The 22,186-nt window shown below is 40.4% G+C and overlaps 1 protein-coding gene across 3 annotated transcripts in view; it reads left to right on the top strand.

Moving 5' to 3' along the window:
• Positions 1-22,186, top strand: part of negr1 (neuronal growth regulator 1) — a 329,263-nt gene that overhangs the window by 204,779 nt on the left and 102,298 nt on the right. For 2 of the 3 annotated variants that reach the window (XM_062997981.1, XM_062997982.1), the window contains exons 5-6: positions 3,156-3,276; positions 17,120-17,271. In XM_062997981.1, the coding sequence (XP_062854051.1) occupies positions 3,156-3,276; positions 17,120-17,271 (273 nt within the window). Of the gene's footprint in view, positions 1-3,155; positions 3,277-17,119; positions 17,272-17,538; positions 17,809-22,186 lie in introns of those variants that run through there. The other variant, XM_062997983.1, reaches the window with a different exon arrangement.

Below are 22,186 nucleotides of genomic sequence, written 5' to 3'. Positions count from 1 at the left end.
GTGGAACCGGTACAAAATGAAGTTTGCGAACCGGAACCGGCTCCGTTCCACGTCGGTGGAAAAGGGTTAACAGGGGTAAACATCACTGGATCTACGTCTTCCACATACAATCTACACACAGCGTATCAGAGTGTTTATAAAAGGAAACAAGTCATTAATCTTTTTTTCTTTAAAATATGGAGTTCTTACTGGAAAGACTGTGCACATTAACCCCACACCCAAACTGTTTAGCACTGATAAACAGCAAACAGATGGACAGGTCTGGAGGAGAGGAACTTGTCAGAAAGATTTATCAGTCATTAGAAAGGGAGGTGACCAATCTGCTTAAACAAATTGTCATTTACCCACAAAAAGCTTGGTTGGTCATTTACTAGTTCTGCTGTTTCAGTGCCAGTAAAGTAATAAACTGTATTAAAACACTTTTGTTGTATTTAATATACACCTAGTTCAGGCGGCACGGTGGCTCAGTGGGTAGCACTGTCGCCTCACAGCAAGAAGGTCCTGGGTTTGATTCCCATGTGGAGCAGTCCGGGTCCTTTCTGTGTGGAGTTTGCATGTTTTTCTTGTGTCTGTGTGGGTTTCCTCCGGGAGCTCCGGTTACCTCCCACAGTCCAAAGACGTGCAAGTGAGGTGAATTGGAGATACAAAATTGACCATGACCGTGTTTGACATTAAAAACTTGAACTGATGAACCTTGTGTAATAAGTAACTACTGTTTCTGTCATAAATATAACCAAAGTGTAAAACATGGCATTAAAATCCTGATAAATAAATAAATAAATATACGTATAGTTCAAGTGTCAATTTTATATTTACACATTTTTGTACTTATTAATATAAATTGAAGCCAAATTTGTTTTCAAACTTATTTAATAGGATTATAGACTTGAATCCTATTACAATTTTGAATTTTTAAGTCCTTCAAGAGGACAATTACCTTGAGAAATTAAAGACAATTTGGAAAGGGAACAGGTAAAACTGAACCACCTTGTTTCTACAATCACTGTCCATTTTATCAGCTCCACTTACCATATAGAAGCACTTTGTAGTTCTACAATTACTGACTGTAGTCCATCTATTTCTCTACATACATTCTTAACCTGCTTTCACCCTGTTCTTCAATAGTCAGGACCCCCACAGGACCACTACAGAGCAGGTACTATTTAGGTGGTGGATGATTCTCAGCACTGCAGTGACACTTACATGGTGGTGGTGTGTTAGTGTGTGTTGTGCTGGTTTGAGTTGATCAGACACAGCAGTGCTGCTGGAGTTTTTAAATACTGTGTCCACTCACTGTCCACTCTATTAGACACTCCTACCTAGTTGGTCCACCTTGTAGATGTAAAGTCAGAGACGATCACTCATCTATTGCTGCTGTTTGAGTTGGTCATTTACTAGATCTTCATCAGTTGTCACAGGACGCTGCCCACGTGGCGCTGTTGGCTGGATATTTTTGGTTGGTGGACTATTCTCAGTCCAGCAGTGACAGTGAGGTGTTTAAAAACTCCATCAGCACTGCTGTGTTTTATCCACTTATACCAGCACAACACACACTAACACACCACCACCATGGCAGTGTCACTGCAGAGCTGAGAATGATCCACCACCCAAATAATACCTGCTCTGTGGTGGTCCTGTGGTGGTCCTGACCATTGAAGAACACCATGAAAGGGGGCTAACAAATCATGCCGAGAAACAGATGGACTACAGTCAGTAATTGTATAAGTACAAAGTGCTTCTGTATGGGAATTGGAGCTGATAAAATGGACAGTGAGTAGAAACAATGAGGTGGTCATAATGTTATGCCTCATCGGTGTACAATAAAAATAACATCTTGGGGGTGTTTGCTTTCTGCTGGTTAAAGAATGAACACTGTTGAATGGGTTTATGGGTATATATGACCCTACTGAGGCAGGCTGGTTTCAAATTGTGTTTACTTACAACTGGCACCCTCATTCTAGAAAACAATGATTCTCACAGTGTGAAGGAACTTTAATACTCGTACAATCCGCCTTTACTTTTCAGCCTCCATTAGGCATTTTATCACCAAGCAGTTTGTTTTGTTTCTCCAACCCCTGGGATAATTGGAGTTTTTTACTGTAGTCATAATTTTTGTTTTGTTTTACCTTGACCATTCCAACAGGTTTTTACACTGTTAATGTTCTTTTCTTTTTAGAACTTACAGCAAAAATAACGTTCAATCATTTCCTCGAATCTCAGCTCTTCCATTTGACTGGGCTGGGCGGCCACTTGAACAACGATTGGCTGTTGTTCAGGGTAGGATGAGCCGGACCAGGGTTCCTCATAATTGGTGCAGCTACGACCTCTGCTGGCTGATTGATGGCGCCTGTGCAGAGTTGGGGAATAATTCTGATCAGGGTGTGACTCTCCATGCACAAGGCTGATCCGCAAATGAACTTGCCTCGTGCATATACTGGTGGGCGGCACGGTAGCAAAGTGAGTAGCCCTGTCGCCTCACAGGAAGAAGGTCCTGGGTTTGATCCCCAGGTGGGGCGGCCTGAGTCCTTTCTGTGTAGAGTTTGCATGTTCTCCCCGTGTCCGCGTGGGTTTCCTCCGGGTACTCCAGTTTCCTTCCACAGTCCAAAGACGTGCAAGTGAGATGAATTGGAGACACTAAATTGTCCATGACTTTGTTCGATATAACCTTGTGAACTGATGAATCTTGTGTAACGAGTAACTACCGTTCCTGTCATGAATGTAACCAAAAGTGTAAAACATAACGTTAAAATCCTAATAAACAAACAAACAAACTAACTAATATACTGTCACAGTACTGTAAGTCGCTTTGGATAAAATGATTTGGTCTGGGCTTAACTGTTCTGCCAAAAGGATGTGTGTGGAGCTTTGTTTTGAGACAGTTCCTCCTTTTTTAGCATGATTATGCCCTGACAACATAATTCGATGCCACATTTAGTTCAAAAGAATCTGTTTGATCCGCAGAGCCATTGTGTAACCAAATGTAAAACTGATGTATTAGAACACTGACTGTGAGCGGGCCTTATCACATAGCATATCTTGTGCTTTAACAGAAGCGAATGTGAAAGAAAAAGTGAAATGGTTCAACAAGCACATATGGATAGAATGCTTGTGACCACATACTTTTTTGTAAGTTTGCTTTTTTTTTTCTCCCTCAGTTCCACCACTGATCCACGAGATGAAGACTCATGGGGTTCGGCCTGGTAACACAGCACTGCTAAGGTGTGAAGCTGCTGCTGTCCCCACTCCATCTTTCGAGTGGTATAAGGGAGAGAAAAGGTAGGAGCATTAAAAAAACATTAAAAAGACCGCGTTTTTATCTCCTGTTTGTCCTCTGTTGATATATTTACACAAACTCTGTCATGCATTAGAAGTCTGTTCGTCCTTGATTCACAGCGTGCAACAATAAAGATTAATGTCAGCTTCCCTAAAGAGTGGCTGTAAAAATACAGGCTCGGAGGCAACATAAAAAATTCAGTAAATATTTATATGATATGACTAAGCGAAAGGAGACCCCCAGATAAGAGAATTTCATGCTTTAGAGCTTTGAGGAAACATGGGATTTGTGCTCTTCCTCCACTGGATTTTTTGGTTGAATATTCATTACTGGTATTCATAGTGTCAGTCTCAGGAGCCTCTGTCTATTTAAAATTCAGCATGACTATTTCTAGCTTATGGCATTTATTACCGAGCTAAAATTCCACAGTCCGACATTTCTTACGGTGCCAGTGAGTCATCTATAAGTTCTAACCCTGCATTTTAATGAAATGTTTGCATAACCTCACCGACAGTAAAGAGAATCCTCAGTTTATGCATCAATCACGGTCGACTCAAGTGTTGGTTCTTGAATTTAAATACCAAATTACCCCATTACCCATCATTTACCCACTCCTTCTGAGTAGGTTCTGAATCAGCAGTTCACAGTGTGCTAATTGTAATTATAGGCTTCACTCAATTTATTCAAATTGCTAAGGAGTCGTATTGGCTTTACTTCTGTAGATTACCTAATTTAAGACTTTCCTTTTTTAACCCACCCGCTTTGTCTTTAATAATATTGTAGAAAGTATACGGCGGGGTTAACGTCTCTGGATCTACGTCTTCCAAAAAGAATCTACACACAGCATATTACAATGTGTTTAAAAGGGCATACACCGATCAGCCATAACATTAAAACCACCTCCTGTCCATTTTATCAGCTCCACTTATCATATAGAAGCTCTTTAGAGTTCTACAATTACTGACTGAAGTCCATCTGTTTCTCTGCATGCTTTGTTAGCCCCCTTTCACCCTGTTCTTCAATGGTCAGGACCCCCACAGGACCACCACAGAGCAGATATTATTTAGGTGGTGGATCATTCTCAGCACTGCAGTGACAATGACATGGTGGTGGTGTGTTAGTGTGTGTTGTGCTGGTATGAGTGGATCAGACACAGTTTTAAAATACCGTGTCCACCCACATCTGTCTATTTTTCTCTGTCTGTCTGTCTGACTGAGACTCTCCCTGTGCAAGACTGAGAATCTCTTTGTGCGAGACTGAGACTCTTCCTGTGCGAGACTGAGACTCTCCCTGTGTGAGACTGAGACTCTCCCTGTGCAAGACTGAGAATCTCTTTGTGCGAGACTGAGACTCTTCCTGTGCGAGACTGAGACTCTCCCTGTGCAAATCTGTGACTCTACCTGTGTGAGACTGAGTCCCATATGAACCCAGTACGAGACTAAGACTCTCCCTGTGCGAGACTGAGCCCCATATGAACCCAGTGCGAGACTGAGACTCTCCCTGAGCAAGACTGAGATTCTCCCTGTGCGAGACTGAGACTCTCCCTGTGCAAGACTGAGACTCTCCCTGTGCAAGACTGAGCCCCATATGAACCAAGTGCGAGACTGAGATTCTCCCTGTGCGAGACTGAGACTCTCCCTGTGCAAGACTGAGCCCCATATGAACCCAGTGCGAGACTGAGATTCTCCCTGTGCAAGACTGAGACTCTCCCTGTGCGAGACTAAGCCCCATATGAACCTAGTGCGAGACTGAGACTCTCCCTGTGCGAGACTGAGCCCCAAATGAATCCTCCTCGTGCAGGTGAATAGATGCAGTCGGGTACTGCACACGTGTCGAAGGGGCCGTGTGTTAGTCACGGCTCTCCTCAGTCAGGAGTGGAGGTCAGCATCAGTAGAAAAAAACATTCAAAATAGAGGTATAACTTACAGGTTAGTATTTTTCCTCTCCCGCTCTAAATAATAAGTAAAACCAAAAAATGTAGCTAAGCTTTACCACTACTGTGCCTGAAAGCTTCTCTACAACCTTAAAACTGCATCTCAAACCAAAAACGTCACAGTTACATAGTAACAGCACAAAGTAAATACTAATTAGTACAGAACGATGCAGGATTAGGGACAAATAATTAAGACAAATTGCCTCTTAAACCAGCAAAATTAAAGCTGAAACCTTGCTAAGCAATGAACGTGGGTTAATGCACCAAAACAACAGAGTACATTCATGGCATGATTCATGATTCATGGCAGAACAGCTTTTGAGCTGGCTGTGCCATAGACCACTGAAGTCGTGCGTCATTCTGTAGTCCTCGTTATGCCCAAATTTGGAGACCGGGGTCTAAGTCAGATTTCCTATGGGAAAAATGAATGGGGTTTTCAAAAAATCGACTCTAACGCATCCTGTGCTAAATAAACATGTTCAGAACCCTATACGTTTTATCCTGTGTACATTTTTCTCCTGTACATCACTGGATCCTCTGAATTACGAGGTTTTTAAAGGGTCGGAATACTAATAATGCTACACAAAAGCTAATGCCACTGCACATTAATTAGACGTCACTGAACTACACCAATCAAATCGACGGAACGAGCGGCCCGTTTTTGTTGAGTACAACCAAAGGCGTAACACCCGACCATCCTTGCTTTCTACTTTAATGTAGCTAGCTACTAAAAATATCAACTAAAACTTGTGAATATCACTCCACTGGTACCCTGGTGAATCGCGCTGCTTCGTGCGGTTATTTAAGAGGCTTATAAAAGAAACAAAAAAGGAAAAATTAAGAGGCTTCCAGTTTAGTGACGTCAATTCAGTGCCCAGTAAGATTAGCTTACATGTAGCAATATTCATATTTTGACTCTTTAACGACTTCATAGAGGATCCAGTGATAATAGACAGAAGAATCTCCATAAAACAAAACCTAACAGCTTTGGAAAATGTTTTATGACTACAGGATGCAAGAGAGGCAATTTGCGAAATCTCCATTCATTTTTCCTATTCAAAATTTCTCTTAGACCCGGGTTACCAAATATGGGCATAACAACATGGCGTGGCCTACAAAATGAGGACACGACTTCAGTGGTCTATTGTTTTCTATGAAGTATGACGTGCATCGAAGACGTTTGCCTTGTTGGTGCAAAATTTTACTGCTGACCTTTTCAAAGCACCTCCAATGAGACATTTAGTAAAAGACTCAAATGGTAGGAACGTGGTGGAGAAGCTGATTCTCACTGTTTCTTAGCACCCCAAGCTTATAACACAAGTTAATTCACATTTTGATTGGTAAGACAATAAAAAAGTTTAATAAAACCAATTTTTTTAGGCTCTCAAATCTAGAGCTATTTTTGTTGTAAACTTAGACACACGTGGATGGTTTCAGAGTTTATTTTATGTTTTTATTTTAATTTGCCTGTAATCTAGTGTGTTTTGACGACGTTTCACCCCACCGCTCAAGCCAAGCGTTGAGCAAAGTGGCAATTTGCACTCAGCCTCACCAAGCCTAGACAGTAATGATCAATATGCAGTTTTTTGAGCATCCACTTAAAATGCCTCACAAAAAGCTTTCACCTGTAACTCCTCCTGTTTTATAAACAACTATCAGCTTCACGTCAATAGCTTTGGGCTTTCCAAAGTTTTCTTGGACCAAATTTATAGCATTATAACTAAACATATTTTACCCTTAAGAAAAGCAGAACTTTGTGGTGCAGTGACAAGGTCAGTAGCAAAGATGTTTAAAACTGTTTTTAGTAATCCAGGTCTTATCTCAGAATAATTAAAGGTGTGTGTGCTTTAACATTTAACATTAATCATGTTTATAAAACAATAGAATCTTCTGTAAACTTGTTTCACAGAAGATTATGTAAGATTGTTTACTAGTTTATGATCAGTATTATGGATTTTTTTTTTTTTATTATTATTATTATTTATTAATATTATTATTATTATTAGTAGTAGTAGTGGTAGTATTACTATCATCATCAACATTATTATTATTATTAATATTATTATTATTATTATTATTACTATCATCGATCATTATTATTATTATTATTATTATTATTATCAATCATCATTATTTATTATTATTATTATTATTATTATTATTATAAATCATCATTATTTATTATTATTATTATTATTATTATTATTATTACTATCATCATCATCATTATTATTATTATCATCATCATCATTATTATTGTTATTACTATCATCATAATAATAATTATTAGTATTATTACTATCATCATTACTTATTATTATTATTATTATTATTATTATCATTATTATCATCATTACTTATTATTATTATTATCATCATCATCATCAATCATTATTATTATTATTATTATTATTTTAATAAATTTTTTTATTATTATTATTAATTAGTGGTTGTGCCACCTGAAAGTCCTGGGGTTTAATGAAGTATATATCAAATATTAAACAAATCAAACTATCATTTTTAAAATGCAAAATGTAAGATTTGATCTAAATTTGCCTAAATTAAAGCATTTTTCTGATAAGCAGGCAGTAGAATTAGAAAAGCAGAGCCGTAATTACACACAGCAGTTTTGAGTGTGTATTGTGAATTCCACTGGGTCTGTGTTTTCATCTCCACTGTGTTAAGAACCACTAACATTCCTGCCTGATCGAAGTGATTTTCCCTGTAAAACCTTTTGCTAAGATCGAGCGAATCTCAGCAGGATGGCAAACAACAGCTGTTTTGAGATTTACCGGACATAAGGCCAGATGCTTCCCCTCGGCTCCGAGAGAAACACGGATAGTCCATCAATTCAGATGTGTTGAGGGAGGCGCTGCCCTGCGAGGGCGAGGGAACTCCACTCTCCTCACATTTCACTTCAGCTTGTCAGACATGCAGGGCATGTACAGCACCGATGACAAGTCGGCTGTCTACAGCTCTCATCGCGTCTGTGGCATTTGGCGACTCGTAGCACTGCACTGTTTGTAAAGCACTGCAGTTCATTTGCAGTGCGCTCATAAATGTTAGTTACTTTTAAAGGTAAATTATGACTGTTTTGGAATTGTAATTAATTTTTTTTTAATCTGCTCTTTTTTGTGACTTTTTATTTGTTTATTTATTTTTTCATTCATTCATTCATTTATTTATTTATGTATGCATGCAACCCTCCTATTTTTATCCAGGCTTAGAACAGGCACTGAGAATGCACTGACAAGTGCACCTCTTTATTACTAAGCTTGCTTGCTTGCTTTATTTATTTATTTATTTATTTATTTATTTATTTATTTATTTATTTATTTATTTATTTATTTATTTATTTATTTATTTATTTATTCATTTATTCATTTATTTATTTATTTATTCATTTATTCATTTATTCATTTATTTAGGAAACTTTTTATAGTTTTTACACAGGATGCCCTTGCTGATGCAACCCTCCTATTTTTATCCAGGCTTGGGACCAGCACTGAGTGTGCACTAACTTTACTATTTATTGATTCATTTATTTATTTATTTGGTTTACTTATTTTTATTTCATTGTTTTGTTTTTTTAATTTATTTTTATTTTTTATTTTGGCTGCTCCTATATATAGGGGTCACCAGAAGGCATACCAGACTTGCACAGTTTTTACACAGGATGCCCTTGCTGATGTATCCCTCCTATTTTTAACTAGGCTCTCAGTGCACACTGAGAGCGCACTGACAAGTGCATCTTTTTATGACTAGGGTGTTTCAGCCGCACCCTCTCAGGCATTAGGCAATCATGTCTGTGCAAATACCCGACGGGCCGATAGCACCGCTGAGATTTAAACCTCAGATCTTCTAATCTCAACTGGAGAGGGCTAGTGTACTTTACCACTGTGCCACACAAACGCCACTCTTTTTGTGAATATATAATTGGAACATAAAGTTTTATGAAGGACTTTTTTACGTTCACTTTGGGATTAAAATAAAAAATCAACAACAGCAGCTTAAATTATTACTTTAATGGTGTAGCTGCTTCCATAATGGAGTTTAATTCTGTGCCACGGCCTTTATATCCTTGTCATTGATTGGCCACAATTAAGCAAGCTTTAAATTGCAAGCTGCTACACACAAATAGAAATGTAGCTAATTCCGTGGGGGGCGCAGGGTTTGGATGAGCATTGTTTTCTTCCTGCACAGCAGCTTCTAAGCCCATGGCAATAGAAAGTTTGATAATGAACTGGAGTAGCTGTCTTCCAGCAGCTTCTAATTCATGGCTGACCTGTTTTTGGTGGTTCTTGGATTACATCCAAGCATCCAGATAAATTTCCTCTCAGCAAAAGCGTGACAGTTTGTTTATTTTTTCCCTACAAACTTTGTTAGAGACCACTGTGTCGTGGACTTTTAATAAGGTTCAGTCAAATCAGCCCTTTGTGGAACTTTATATTCACTACAGTATTTCTGTCTGTATGTTTTTGACCTTGCAGAGTTTTAGAAAAGCCACAGTACACTTCTTATATCATTTATTCACAGACTAAAAAATGTCCAAAAGTATCTGGACACGTGGCCGCTCAGGTTGCGTAGCGGTAAAAACACACGCTGGAACACCAGAGCTGGGATTTCAAATACATCTCATCAAGTCTCAGCTCTGCCTGCCGGCTGGGCTAAACAACCACATGAACAACGATTGGCCTGTTGTTCAGATATGGGTGGGATTAAGCCGGATAGGGACTCTCTCATAACTAATGCAATTATGACCTCTGCTGGCTGATTGATGCCGCCTGCACAGAGATGGGAAAAGAATGCTGTCAGGGTGTGTCTCTCCGTACACAGTGCTGGTCCGCATTGCACTCGTCAAAGTGTAGGTGACAAGATGCATACGGCTGCTGCCTACGTGTCGGAGGGGGCGTGGGTTAGCTTTGTTCTCCTCAATCAGAGCGGAGATCAGGTGGACAGGAAGCATGATGCAATCGGGCAATTGGACACGCTTAAAGGGAGAAACAAAAGTATCTGGACAGTTCTTTTTAATTGTTAAGTTTAGGTGTTTGACTACACCAGTTGCTCACGTGTATAAAACCATTTACACAATTTACACAAAGTCTTTGACTTTTGTGGCAGCAGTTTGATAAAAGCCATTTCCTGTTCTAGTGTGACACAAAGCAAAGTCCATTAAGACATGATTTGATGAATTAGCTCCAGGGGCTTGACTGTAACCCCACTAAACACAATTTATAAAGTATTGATTTATTAAGGTCAGCGCACTTTTGTCTCATTTCGTTTGTATTACTTCTAATTCTCTCAGTGTTAATGAATGAAATTTGACATCATCTCATATTTCCACCCCAGAAGAACAGGAAGTCGTTAATGGCTGATTAATTTCCACTTAAGATGAGCAAAAATTTACACTGATCAGCCATAACATTAAAACCACCTCTTTGTTTCTACACTTACTGTCCATTTTATCAGCTCCACTTATCATAGAAGCACTTTGTAGTTCTACAATTACTGACTGTAGTCCATCTGTTTCTCTACAAAGTAGGTATTATTTGGGTGGTGGATCATTCTCAGCACTGCAGTGACACTGACATGGTGGTGGTGTGTTTGTGTGTGTTGTGCTGGTATGAGTGGATCAGACACAACAACGCTGATGGAGTTTTTAAACACCTCACTGTCACTGCTGGACTGAGAATAGTCCACCAACCAAAAACATCCAGCCAACTGCACCCCGTTGGCAGCATCCTATGACCACTGATGACGGCCTAGAAGATGACCAACTCAAACAGCAGCAATAGATGAGCGATCGTCTCTGACTTTACATCTACAAGGTGGACCAACTATGTAGGAGTGTCTAATAGAGTGGACAGTGAGTGGACACGGTATTTAGAAAACTCCAGCAGCGCTGCTGTGTCTGATCCACTCATACCAGCACAACACACACTAACACACCACCACCATGTCACTGCTGTGCTGAGAATGATCCACCACCTAAATAATACCTCTTCTGTGGTGGTCCTGTTGGGGTCCTGACCATTGAAGAACAAAGTGAAAGCAGGCTAAAAAGGTATGTAGAAAAAACAGATGGACTACAGTCAGTAATTGAAGAACTACAAAGTGCTCCTATATAGTAAGTGGAGCTGATAAAATGGACAGTGAGTGTAAAAACAAGGAGGTGGTTTTAATGTTATGGCTGATCAATGTACATATAGTAAAGCACACGACTTTGTTTATTGTGTTTTGAAAACCAGAATATAAGATTAATAGAAATAGAAATATTATTAAAATTACCATGGTACATTCTCAGCTTTGCTTGACTATTTGTTGCATAGTTCTACCAGTGCAATAATCCAGTTGTACTGTGTGTTTACTGGAATCTTTGAAATGTGAGCTATACTGGTTTATATTTTTACCACCAGCATTTTCTAAGCTCAAAGGAAGGTGCTTGTTTTAAAGAGTATGACCTTTACAGATATGTATGCCCCTAGAAATCCAAATACGAAAAACCCCACAACCTTTGAGGTGTGAAATCCACACCAGTCATTTCCATAATGTGAATAGGCCAGCCAGAAAATGTGTTTATGCACAGTCTGTATATAAATAAGTTTCCCTGGATATTCACTGACATATTGTTTCTTTTGAACTTGGCAACTTGTATATACAACCCTCGGCTCCGAGCTGCATCACTTGGGGACGAGTCTGTGGGAAATGGAGCCGGCTGGTTTTAGGGAGGGGTTGTACTGTATTGATGTAATGTATCGATTTACTCAGGGCGTTTTTACTATGTGGAGTAGTTCAGTGACTGCAGTCTCGTCTGTGTGGTTGGGGGCTCAAATAATTGGAAGTGTGTCTTGGAAATCATGTGGTCTTTTACACTGATCTACATTCACTGTCCATTTTATCAGCTCCACTTACCATGTAGAAGCACTTTGTAGTTCTGCAATTACTGACTGTAATCCATCTGTTTCTCTGCATACTTTATTAGCCTGCTTTCACCCTGTTCTTCAATGGTCAGGACCCCCACAGGACCAGCACAGAGCAGGTATTATTTAGGTGGTGGATCATTCCCAGCACTGCACTGACACTGACATGGTGGTGGTGTGTTAGTGTGTGTTGTGCTGGTATGAGTGGATCAGACACAGCAGCGCTGCTGGAGTTTTTTAACACCGTGTCCACTCACTGTCCACTCTATTAGACACTGCTACCTAGTTGGTTCACCTTGTAAATGTAAAGTCAGAGACGATCGCTCATCTATTGCTGCTGTTTGAGTTGGTCATCTTCTAGACCGTCATCAGTGGTCAGAGGACACTGCCCACGGGGCGCTGTTGGCTGGATGTTTTTGAATGGTGGACTATTCTCAGTCCAGGAGTGACAGTGAGGTGTTTAAAAACTCCATCAGCGCTGCTGTGTCTGATCCACTCATACCAGCACAACACACACAAACACACCACCACCATGTCAGTGTCACTGCAGTGCTGAGAATGATCCAGCACCCAAATAATACCTGCTCTGTGGTGGTTCTGTGGGGGTCCTGACCATTGAAGAACAGCATGAAAGGGGGCTATCAAAGCATGCAGAGTAACAGATGGACTACAGTCAGTAATTGTAGAAATACAAAGTGCTTCTATATGGTAAGTTGAGCTGATAAAATGGACAGTGAGTGTAGAAACAAGGAGGTGGTTTTAATGTTATGGCTGATCGGTGTATAAATGCAGAACTATCAGTGCGTATGTGCCCATTTTTTGTGCATAATTGTACGTCTGAGCAGTTCTCTGGAGGATGTGAGGCCTTGTAGTACACTAATCAACGACTCAATATCTAACCACTCGATTGATTCATTGATTAAACTGCCCCAGAAGGTTCTCTGAGATGAAATAAGGAAAAAAAGCATGAAGGAAATACTGTTATAATATAATGCTTCATCCGCTGCTGCCTGGTTTCCTCATAGGGATCAATAAGTAAGTTCATTGGCCTAAAGTAAGAATATTTGAACCTGGAACAATAAGAATAATTGATCGTTGTTTAGAGCTAACTAGGTCAGGCAGCCTTAAAATATAAGAAAATTACAATTCGTACCTCTAAATGCAGGAACTCAAATTGTGTTCTTCTAAACCACATACTGGCTACAACATTATTGTAATATCTTGTATAATGTTTACACTTACTTTATTTATATTTATTTAATTATTAGGATTTTAACGTCATGTTTTACACACTTTGGTTACATTCATGACAGAACAGGTAATTACTGGTAACACAAGCTTCATACATTCAAGTCTTGGACAATCACAGTCATGGACAATTTTGTATACCCAGTTCACTTCACTTGCATGTCTATGGACTGTGGGAGGAAGCCCACGCAGACACGGGGAGAACAGGCAAACTCCACACAGAAAGGACCCGGATTGCTCCAACTGGTGATTGAACCCAGGACTTTCTTGCTGTGAGGCAACAGTGCCGCCCGTTTACACATAATTAAAGAGTGGTAGTTGTAGCCTAGAGTTTAAGGTACTTGATTAGTAATCGAAAGGTCACTGGTTCAAGCCCCACCACTGCCAGTTTGCCACTGTTGGACCCTTGAGCAATGCCTTTAACCTTTAATTGCTTAGACGATATACTGTCACGGTAATGCAAGTAGCTTTGGATCAAAGCGGCTGCTAAATGCTGGAAATGTAAATACAATGTGAATTTATAGATGACGTAATATAAAATCAATGTTATTATTATCAACGGCAAGGAATGTTGCTTTTGATATATTAAAAAAAAAGGTTCGGTTTTATCCTGTTGCTGCTTTAAGTCTGTAACATACCACAGCCATTTGTGGCCAGGAGTCAGTGAGTATAATACAGGTGTGTGTGTGTGTGTGTGTGTGTGTGTGTGTGTGTTAAATAACAACTGAGGATATTAAGATCAGAGATATATTAAATCTTGATGATAGTGTTTTCAATGCCCTAAGGGACTTGATCTTACATATCTCCTTTCCACCAACAAAGTGCTGGTGCTAGTACCGGAGCTATTGCCAGTTCCTGCAAACTAGTGAACCTGTTAATAACTGAACCGCGTTTACACTAGTTTAAGAATGAACAATTATATACACCGATCAGCCATAACATTAAAACCACCTCCTTGTTTCTACACTCACTGTCCATTTTATCAGCTCCACTTATCATATAGAAGCACTTTGTAGTTCTACAATTACTGACTGTAGTCCATCTGTTTTTCTACATATATTTTTAACCTGCTTTCACCCTGTTCTTCAATAGTCAGGACCCCCACAGGACCACCACAGAGCAGGTATTATTTGGGTGGTGGATCATTCTCAGCACAGCAGTGACACTGACATAGTGGTGGTGTGTTAGTGTGTGTTGTGCTGGTATTAGTGGATCAGACACAGCAGTGCTGCTGGAGTTTTTAAATACCATGTCCACTCACTGTCCACTCTATTAGACACTCCTACCTAGTTGGTCCACCTTGTAGATGTAAAGTCAGAGACGATCGCTCATCTATTGCTGCTGTTTGAGTTGGTCATCTTCTAGACCTTTATCAGTGGTCACAGGACGCTGCCCACGGGGCGCTGTTGACTGGATATATTTTTGGTGGACTATTCTCAGTCAGTGTCACTGCAGTGCTGAGAATGATCCACCACCTAATTAATACCTGCTCTGTGGTGGTCCTGGGAGAGTCCTGACCATTGAAGAACAGCATGAAAGGGGGCTAACAAAGCATGCAGAGAAACAGATGGACTACATTCAGTAATTGTAGAACTATAAAGTGCTTCTATATGGTCACTGGAGCTGATAAAATGGTCAGTGAGTGTAGAAACAAGGAGGTGGTTTTAATGTTATGGCTGATCGGTGTATGTAGATGTGGGTGTTCGATCATCTGAAAACACAAGTCAGAACACAAGTTTTGCAAGTTTTGCTTCTTTCTTTGAGGGCATGTCTAACTGTCCAGAATCAACTGTTCTCAGCATCATAAAAGGATTGTCATAGACAAAAAATAGGTTCAAGATGAAAGGCAAGTGCTTTATTTGCTTTATCTATTATGATTGTGCACAGTTATTACGCAGCGTGTTGCACCGACATCTGTGACCGTCAGATTATGTGACCTCAATGGGCACTCAATGTGATTTCTATTTATGTTCTCAAGCATTTTCTGCGTATTACGTGTGGTCACACACGTCAGGTTATGTGGCTGCACTTTTTCGGAGTTGATCTTGTATTTCTTATGAACCATATCGCAATGGGTTGTTTGTTCCAGAGACGACTGATGGTTTATAACTGCTGTTTTTGCTGCGGTTCTATTGCTCATAGTTGTAAATGGCCTAAAGGCGGGTAAACAACGTTACCATGGTGACACTGTGATTTCCCCAGCATTCAGGTGCTTGTGTTACAGGTTTGTTGGTTCCAGATCAGAAAGATTATAGGGCCAGAGTGGCACCAATTATTCTGGCTGAGAACATGTGATTTTGTGCTTGGAAAAATCAGAACCATGCCAGTAAAAAAGTGCTAACAACGCTGGCCTTCACCGAAATAAGAAGAAGACACAGAGCCTATAGTACCTATGAAAGACAATATCTTGCAACTGGGACTATTTGATATGCACAGTGCACAATTGCACACCATAATGCTTATAAACTGCACCCTTTAGGCTTACTCCTTAGTATTTTGTTTGTATTATGTTATTTATATACTTAAATTATATATATACACTGATCAACCATAACATTAAAACCACCTCCTTGTTTCTACACTCACTGTCTATTTTATCAGCTCCACTTACCATATAGAAGCACTTTGTAGTTCTACAATTACTGAATGTAGTCCATCTGTTACTCTGCATGCTTTATTAGCCCCCTTTCATTCTGTTCTTCAATGGTCAGGAACCCCACAGGACCACTACAGAGCAGGTATTATTTGGGTGGTGGATCATTCTCAGCACTGCAGTGACAATGACATAGTGGTGGTGTGTTAGTGTGTGTTGTGCTGGTATGAGTGGATAAGACACAGCAATGTAAAAATATCCAGCCAACAGTGCCCCATTGGCAGCATCCTGTGACAACTTATGAAGATCTCAAAGATGACCAACTCAAACAGCAGCAATAGATGAGCGATCATCTACAAGGTGGACCAACCAGGTAGGAGTGTCTAATAGAGTGGACAGTGAGTGGGCACGCTATTTAAAAATTCCATCAGCACTGCTGTGTCTGATCCACTCATACCAGCACAACACACACTAACACATCACCACCATGTCAGTGTCACTGCAGTGCTGAGAATCATCCACCACCCAAATAATACCTGCTCTGTAGAGGTCCTGTGGGGGTCCTGACCATTGAAGAACAGCATGAAAGGGAGCTAACAAAGCATGCAGAGAAACAGATGGACTACAGTCAGTAATTGTAGAACTACAAAGTGCTTCTATATGGTAAGTGGAGCTGATAAAATGGTCAGTGAGTGTAGAAATAAGGAGGTGGTTTTAATGTTATGGCTGATCAGTGTATATATTCAGTCACCGACCCCTTCTAATTTGCCCACTCCGGTGAATTTACACGTGAGGCCAGAATTTGCATGAAGGGCCACACCCTGATCTCCAGGCGCCCCCATTTCCTGTACAGTCGCCTTGGGCTACTAACCAGAGTCCTTGCACAGTGTTGAAGTCCCCGCCCTCTTTCCGGTTCTGTCTTTTCCCACTCGGCAGACTTGATGGCCAAATTTGTCTGCTGCAGGCGCTATTTACATTACAATATTATTTTATTCCCTTTGCACTACATTGACATGTTTTGTATGAGGCTTGTGATGTTTGATTATTGATTTCCTTTGGGGATCAATAAACTAATCAATCAATCAATTAATCAATAAGTGGTTACGTAAGATGAGTGAATAATACTTTGTTATTGTTTGGTGTATTTCCAGGCTTAGCAAAGGACAAGCGGGCATCGACATCAAGAACCTGAGCTCCAGGTCAATCCTCACAGTGAGTAACATGACCGAGGATCGCTATGGTAACTACACCTGCATGGCGACCAACATGCTGGGAACGGCTAATGCCAGTGTGCCTCTAATTCGTAAGTAACAGCTCTGTTTATTTCCTCTAGCTTTTCTTTTGGTTTGCTTCTCTGCAAATGGTTTGCACACAGTTTCATCTTCACATAACCTGTGCACATTCATCAGACGAGGGAGAGGAGAAAATATGTTGTTGTTTTTTCTCTCTTTGCGTGTTCATCTTGTGTCTAGAGTTGTAAGAAAGTGTATTACGTGGAAACCACCAGCTATCTGGCTTTATTTTTGATTTCTTTTTTTGTGAACTTATTCTGTTCACAATTTTCCAGCAGTCACAGAGTGCAGTAAAACATGATCAGCTACACCACAGAGCAGATTATTGTTCATTCTGACTCCACATCTCTGCAGCTTTCTTCAAACCCACACAGGACAGAATATAAAGCAATACAGAAAACTACAGCAGTCAACATTAAATTAGTTTGGCAACACAAAGAATGAGACGAATATCTAGCAGAGGGTCTTTTGTCTGAATATGGGTGCAAAAAATAATTGAAATGCTTTTAAGCTCTTGTATAAAATATTTCTCTGTATTTCTCTGTACTATGGGGGTATAAATGATTATTATAAAGTGTATTTGTCTTGTACGAATAGCCCCGGTAAATCCACAGTAATATGTTCATATGTATATTTATGTATTCAGCTGGTTTGCATTGCAAACTTCTGATGCAAATTCAAATTCTACATTTTAAAGAAGTAGAAGAAGAAGGACTTTATTTTTCATATATACATATACATGAGTGCAGTACAACAGAATTATTCTTCTGTGTACCCCAGCTCAGTTGGAAGCTGGGGTCAGAGTGCAGGGTCAGCCATTATATGGCACCCCTGGAGCAGACAGGGTTAAAGGCCTTGCTCAAAGATCCAACAGTGTCAGTGTTACATTCCCCTTGTAGAGTTATTGTCTAGGGTACACAAGGGGGTAAGATTAAGTGTGTAGTGCTCAATGGAAAGGAATGAACCAAACACAAATACCTCTTTTAACTTGTTTATTAGACAAGAGCAAACAGGTGGACTATGGACAGTGCCAAATGAAATAAATAATTAAAATCACTTACATACCAACCACACAACTTACCTAACAAAACACACAAAAAATACAGTGGGTGGCATCTGCCCCTGACCAAGTGTGTCTATACACAGGTATTCTTCTAAGGTGTTATGTGTCCACACTGTCCACACTGCTTTATAAGCTAACAAGAGAGGAGTGTACAGAGACATTACAAAAGGGAGGTAACAGCATCCATTACAAACTAGCTAGCAGATTGTAACTGACATCAAAACTTTAGCTAACAGCAACACCTCCCACCAAAAGTCCCACCTGCTTCAGGTAGAGAGCAGATATGATTGGTAAACCAGGACATCAGGCTTCTGAAGCTATTGGTAGTCAGGTTCACAGGTCAAAACTAATTAAACAGAGAAAGAACAAAAAAACGTGTGCCTCTCTGGCACGTAACAATCGAATTTGAACCAACAAACTCTCGACTGATAGCCCAACGCTCTACCCACTAGGCTACCACTGTCCCAGTATGCTCCCTCACATTTCCAAGCAATAGTAAGCCCGTGTTGCTAAAGTTTAATGCTTTAGGTTAAATCATAGTGTATTTAAAATATAAACATTTGAATGATTCTCGATGCATCTTGATATATAAATGTTTAGTCTTGATTTGAAATTGAGACTTGAAAGATTTTTACTGTGTGCACATACAGTGCTGCTTACTTAAGAATGAATAAACTCTTGATATTGTGTCACAGTTGCTTCTACTTGGATTTCAAAAAGCACAAGCAGTGCCCTCTGTCTGATGTTTGGTTTTGATGATTTTGGTACAAATACTTCAGTAGAAACAGTTAATGTAGTGTTCAATATTAAGATGTTGGGGCTGGTTTTGCTTTTTGATGCGTAGTTGAATGTCGCTTCTTGACATCATAATGAACTGGCCAAATGGCCTCACAGTCTCAAAACAACACCTTCTGATACTCAAACTAATTATTAGCAGTTTCCTATTTTGAGACAAGTGGTGAGCTGGTGAGCCTATAATAATTTGAATCTTACTTTTTTATTACAAGCCAATAGCTAGGCTTTAATCCTAACACAACACACAGAAATATTGTACTGTAGTATTAACTGTATATTAACATTGTAGATTACAGGCGCTCATGAGGTGCAGAGGTAAAACACGCTAGCACACCAGAGCTGACATTTTGAACTTGTCGTTTTGAATCTCAGCTCTGCTATCCGGCAGGCTGGGTGGCTACATGAACAACGATTGGCCATTGTTCATACAGGGTGGGAGCCGAACGGGAATTCCTTATAACTGATGCAATTACGACCTCTGCTGGTTGATTGATGGCACCTGCAAAGAGTCGAGGGTTAATGCGTTTATCAGGGTGTGGCTCTCCGTACACAAAGCTGATCCGCATATGAACTCGTCTCGTGCAGGTGAAAAGGCATGTGTTAGTCTCGGCTCTCCTCAACCAGGGTGGAGATGAACATCAGTAAAGTGGAAGCATAATGCAATTGGGTAATTGGATACGCTAAATTTGGGAGAATATATATATACAGTGTATCACAAAAGTGAGTACACCCCTCACATTTCTGCAGATATTTAAGTATATCTTTTCATGGGACAACACTGACAAAATGACACTTTGACACAATGAAAAGTAGTCTGTGTGCAGCTTATATAACAGTGTAAATTTATTCTTCCCTCAAAATAACTCAAAATACAGCCATTAATGTCTAAACCATCGGCAACAAAAGTGAGTACACCCCTAAGAGACTACACCCCTAAATGTCCAAATTGAGCACTGCTTGTCATTTTCCCTCCAAAATGTCATGTGATTTGTTAGTGTTACTAGGTCTCAGGTGTGCATAGGGAGCAGGTGTGTTCAATTTAGTAGTACAGCTCTCACACTCTCTGATACTGGTCACTGAAAGTTCCAACATGGCACCTCATGGCAAAGAACTCTCTGAGGATCTTAAAAGACGAATTGTTGCGCTACATGAAGATGGCCAAGGCTACAAGAAGATTGCCAACACCCTGAAACTGAGCTGCAGCACAGTGGCCAAGATTATACAGCGTTTTAAAAGAGCAGGGTCCACTCAGAACAGACATCACGTTGGTCGTCCAAAGAAGCTGAGTGCACGTGCTCAGCGTCACATCCAGCTGCTGTCTTTGAAAGATAGGTGCAGGAGTGCTGTCAGCATTGCTGCAGAGATTGAAAAGGTGGGGGGTCAGCCTGTCAGTGCTCAGACCATACGCCGCACACTACATCAAATTGGTCTGCATGGCTGTCACCCCAGAAGGAAGCCTCTTCTGAAGTCTCTACACAAGAAAGCCCGCAAACAGTTTGCTGAAGACATGTAAACAAAGGACATGGATTACTGGAACCATGTCCTATGGTTTGATGAGACCAAGATTAATTTGTTTGGTTCAGATGGTCTCAAGCATGTGTGGCGGCAATCAGGTGAGGAGTACAAAGATAAGTGTGTCATGCCTACAGTCAAGCATGGTGGTGGGAATGCCATGATCTGGGGCTGCATGAGTGCAGCAGGTGTTGGGGAGTTACATTTCATTGAGGGACACATGAACTCCAATATGTACTGTGAAATACTGAAGCAGAGCATGATCCCCTCCCTCCGGAAACTGGTTCGCAGGGCAGTGTTCCAGCATGATAATGACCCCAAACACACCTCTAAGACGACCACTGCTTTATTGAAGAGGCTGAGGGTAAAGGTGATGGACTGGCCAAGCATGTTTCCAGACCTAAACCCAATAGAACATCTTTGGGGCATCCTCAAGCGGAAGGTAGAGGAACGCAAAGTCTCGAATATCCGCCGGCTCCGTGATGTCGTCATGGAGGAGTGGAAAAGCATTCCAGTGGCAACCTGTGAAGCTCTGGTAAACTCCATGCCCAGCAGAGTTAAGGCAGTTCTGGGAAATAATGGTGGCCACACAAAATATTGACACTTCAGGAACTTTCACTAAGGGGTGTACTCACTTTTGTTGCCGTTGGTTTAGACATTAATGGCTGTATATTGAGTTATTTTGAGGGAAGAATAAATTTACACTGTTATATAAGCTGCACACAGACTACTTTTCATTGTGTCAAAGTGTCATTTTGTCAGTGTTGTCCCATGAAAAGATATACTTAAATATCTGCAGAAATGTGAGGGGTGTACTCACTTTTGTGATACACTGTATATATATATATATATATGTAAACCTGAAGGTTAAATTGTGCGTTCTCTACTTCTTGCAGTGTGCAGTGTTTTATTTTTTGTTGTTGATGATGAGGTTTCAGATTCTGTAGTGAAACTTAGACTACTAAGAAGGTGAGCAAATCAATCTGGCCTGGTGTATAAGAGGACAGTTTTAAAGCAGGCAGATGGGAAGGGGCACTTGAGTCCCCTAGTTTTAAATGAAGCACATCAAAGAGATGAGCGAGCCGAGGAAAGCTTTTACGTTCTACTGAGGACTCGGAGGCTGTGATGCAGGAAAAATGAGAAAAAGCCAGAGAAACACTATTTCCTCTCTCGATCTACCTTCCTATTTTCTCACCCCTTGCCTTCTCTTCACCCCCCTCCACCTCCACTCTTTTTCTCCCCTACAGCCTCCTCGTCTCTGCTCTCTCGCTCTGAGCTGCCTTGCTGCTCTTTATCATGAATGCTAATGAAAAGGAAAGCCATTCTACTGTCTTCCTAATGAGAAATGGCAAGCCGTTACTGCACAGCACAGCACACACTGCAACATTAGCACATATTACAAATCCAACAGGCAGCTGTCATTACCAATGACCAAACAGAAACTGTAATATTCGTCAGTAAGTATTGATGAAGCAGAGGTGGACTCAGGGTCTTGATACTCTTTTATATATATATATATATATATATATATTTTTTTTTAATGCATTTTCTCCCCT

Source organism: Trichomycterus rosablanca, chromosome 6 (genome assembly GCF_030014385.1).
Source record: "Trichomycterus rosablanca isolate fTriRos1 chromosome 6, fTriRos1.hap1, whole genome shotgun sequence".
NCBI lineage: Eukaryota > Metazoa > Chordata > Actinopteri > Siluriformes > Trichomycteridae > Trichomycterus > Trichomycterus rosablanca.
This window is presented reverse-complemented; position numbering and strand designations above follow the sequence as displayed.